This window comes from Monopterus albus, unplaced genomic scaffold (assembly GCF_001952655.1).
Source record: "Monopterus albus unplaced genomic scaffold, M_albus_1.0 scaffold117.1, whole genome shotgun sequence".
Classification (NCBI taxonomy): Eukaryota; Metazoa; Chordata; class Actinopteri; order Synbranchiformes; family Synbranchidae; genus Monopterus; species Monopterus albus.
This window is the reverse complement of record NW_018127997.1, coordinates 1760774-1762855: the sequence shown is the minus strand read 5'-3', so window position 1 is coordinate 1762855 and position 2082 is coordinate 1760774. Positions and strand designations below refer to the sequence as shown.

Below are 2082 nucleotides of genomic sequence, written 5' to 3'. Positions count from 1 at the left end.
GGGCCCCATGATGCTCTGAGTTTCTTTCCCCTCCCCTCCTGCTCTGCTCTGCTCTCCTCTCCTCTCCTCTCCTCCCCTCCCCTCTCTCTCCCTATGTTTCTATATGCCACCATTACACATTACTAACTTTTTGTTTCCTCTCTCCCGTAGTGTGTCCTCTCTCTCTCCCCCTGTACCTTTCTGCAGGTTGCCCTGGCCCTGGAGCTCTATGTCTCTGACGAGCAGTCACCAGTCACATCGACCTGATCAGTGTTTGATTGTTTTGTCTTGTTGCTTTTCTTCTTTTGTCTCTCCTCTATCCACTCATCCCGGTCGAGGCAGAAGGCCGCCCACCAAGAGCCGGGGTCTGTCGGAGGTTTCTTCTGTTAAAGGGAGGTTTTCCTCTCCACTGTCGCCAAGTGCTTGCTCAAGGGGGATTTGTTGGGTTTTCCCTATGTAATAATATTGATAACAGTAAGGTCTAGACCTTACTTTGTAAAGTGTCCTGAGATGACTTTTGTTGTGATTTGGCACTATACAAATAAAATTTGATTTGATTTGATTTGATTCTCAAATATCACCCATGACTGGATGATCTGTTAAATGCAACACATAAAATGCAGCTCCAGAGAAATGTATGAGCTGAAAGTCACACATGTGCTTTGCATGGAGGACCACAAGTGCACAGAAATACTTGAAAGGCCTGTGACACACCAAGCCAATGATCGGCCACTGTAGGGCCATCAGTGGGCGTCCTTCCAGATTTGCTAAATCATTTAATTATGTTATGTTGTGGACAATCTTCTGTTCACGCTAGTGACAACCTCCCATTTTTCCTCCAGTCACATGCACACAAGCAACCTTGGAGCTTGTCTTTTGCACGTGTGCTCTTGTAGAAACCTGGTTACGTGTTTACATGGCAGAGAAATCTGTGTTCTCTGGGAGAAATCTACCTGAGGAAATCAGGTTTCCCTAGTCCCCGACCCTGATTATGAAAACCAGGTTTCCCGTTTACATGACAGTCAAGAAATCAGTGTACGCAAGAAACCCGAGTGTAACCTTATGTGCATGTAAACGTAGTCAAAGACTGCACTCACTCAATTGCAGGTGCCTCAACTGCCCTGGCCATGCCCCGCCTAGTAAAATATCTCATCAAAAAAAAGGGTTATTATTATTTTAATGTGACATACATCCAGATAAAAACCTCATCTGGACCACAGTCTACCATTTGAGTACTCCTTTCACTCCTCCATATATATATCACACACACCCCTAATTCATACATTAACTTGTTTAAATGATGTACTTGTTTTTATTAATCCCTTTTTAATTTAAACTATTTATTGATTATAATTTGATCATTTTTATAATGTCTATATTTAGTCTCCAGTTAGGTATAATTTAATGAAATAGTTCTTGTAATTATTTCCATGAGACTGAGAATTGCTGTGCTCCATTCTCTACAGCCTTGACAGAAGCGGAAAGAACAGAAGAAAGTATACTGATGCTCATCAGAGCCATCCCCATCATGCAGTCAAGACTCCATACGTGGAGCAGCAGGGTGCAGGCTTGTACTAAAATGGTATCAAGTTGTTTCAAGGTTCTAATCATATTAAAAAATCTAAGCATGCACAGATTTTCTCAAACTGATGGTATAAAATCAAAAGGGGACAGAATGAAACATGTTATATCTTTCTATAAAGAATTTATTACACATGATGCCAACTGCTATGGTACCTGACCTAGGAGTTACATTTCAAAGCATTTTATACTCTTCTAGTTTGATCCCCTTTGTTTCCTTTCTTGCTATTGTTCTTGGTCAGCACCTAACAGCCATTAGATGGGCTACAGCAGAAAGACCTTCTGCCAATATTTTTGCTAAAATGCAAATATAAACACTATCTTCCAGTGTTCTCAACAGGTGCCAGAAGAATCAACAAGCCTGAAGTATTCAAATACAAGCATGCTTTTCATGTCCCATCTGCCTGTATTGGTAGCATAGTGTTGTAACAGCCAGGCAGGAATACTTACCGACATCGACGCATGGTCATTGTTGTTATTCTGAGCAGAGACACCCCCAAACCAACCAAAAATGGAAGAGGG

The 2082-nt window shown here is 41.7% G+C and overlaps 1 protein-coding gene across 7 annotated transcripts in view; it reads right to left on the bottom strand.

Moving 5' to 3' along the window:
• exoc6 (exocyst complex component 6) overlaps nucleotides 1-2082 on the bottom strand; it is a 55769-nt gene that overhangs the window by 24608 nt on the left and 29079 nt on the right. For 4 of the 7 annotated variants that reach the window (XM_020611686.1, XM_020611691.1, XM_020611687.1 and 1 more), the window contains exon 20: nucleotides 2011-2040. The exons of the other annotated variants lie outside the window; for them this stretch is intronic. In XM_020611686.1, the coding sequence (XP_020467342.1) occupies nucleotides 2011-2040 (30 nt within the window). The remainder of the gene's footprint in view (nucleotides 1-2010; nucleotides 2041-2082) is intronic. 7 annotated transcript variants of the gene reach the window in all.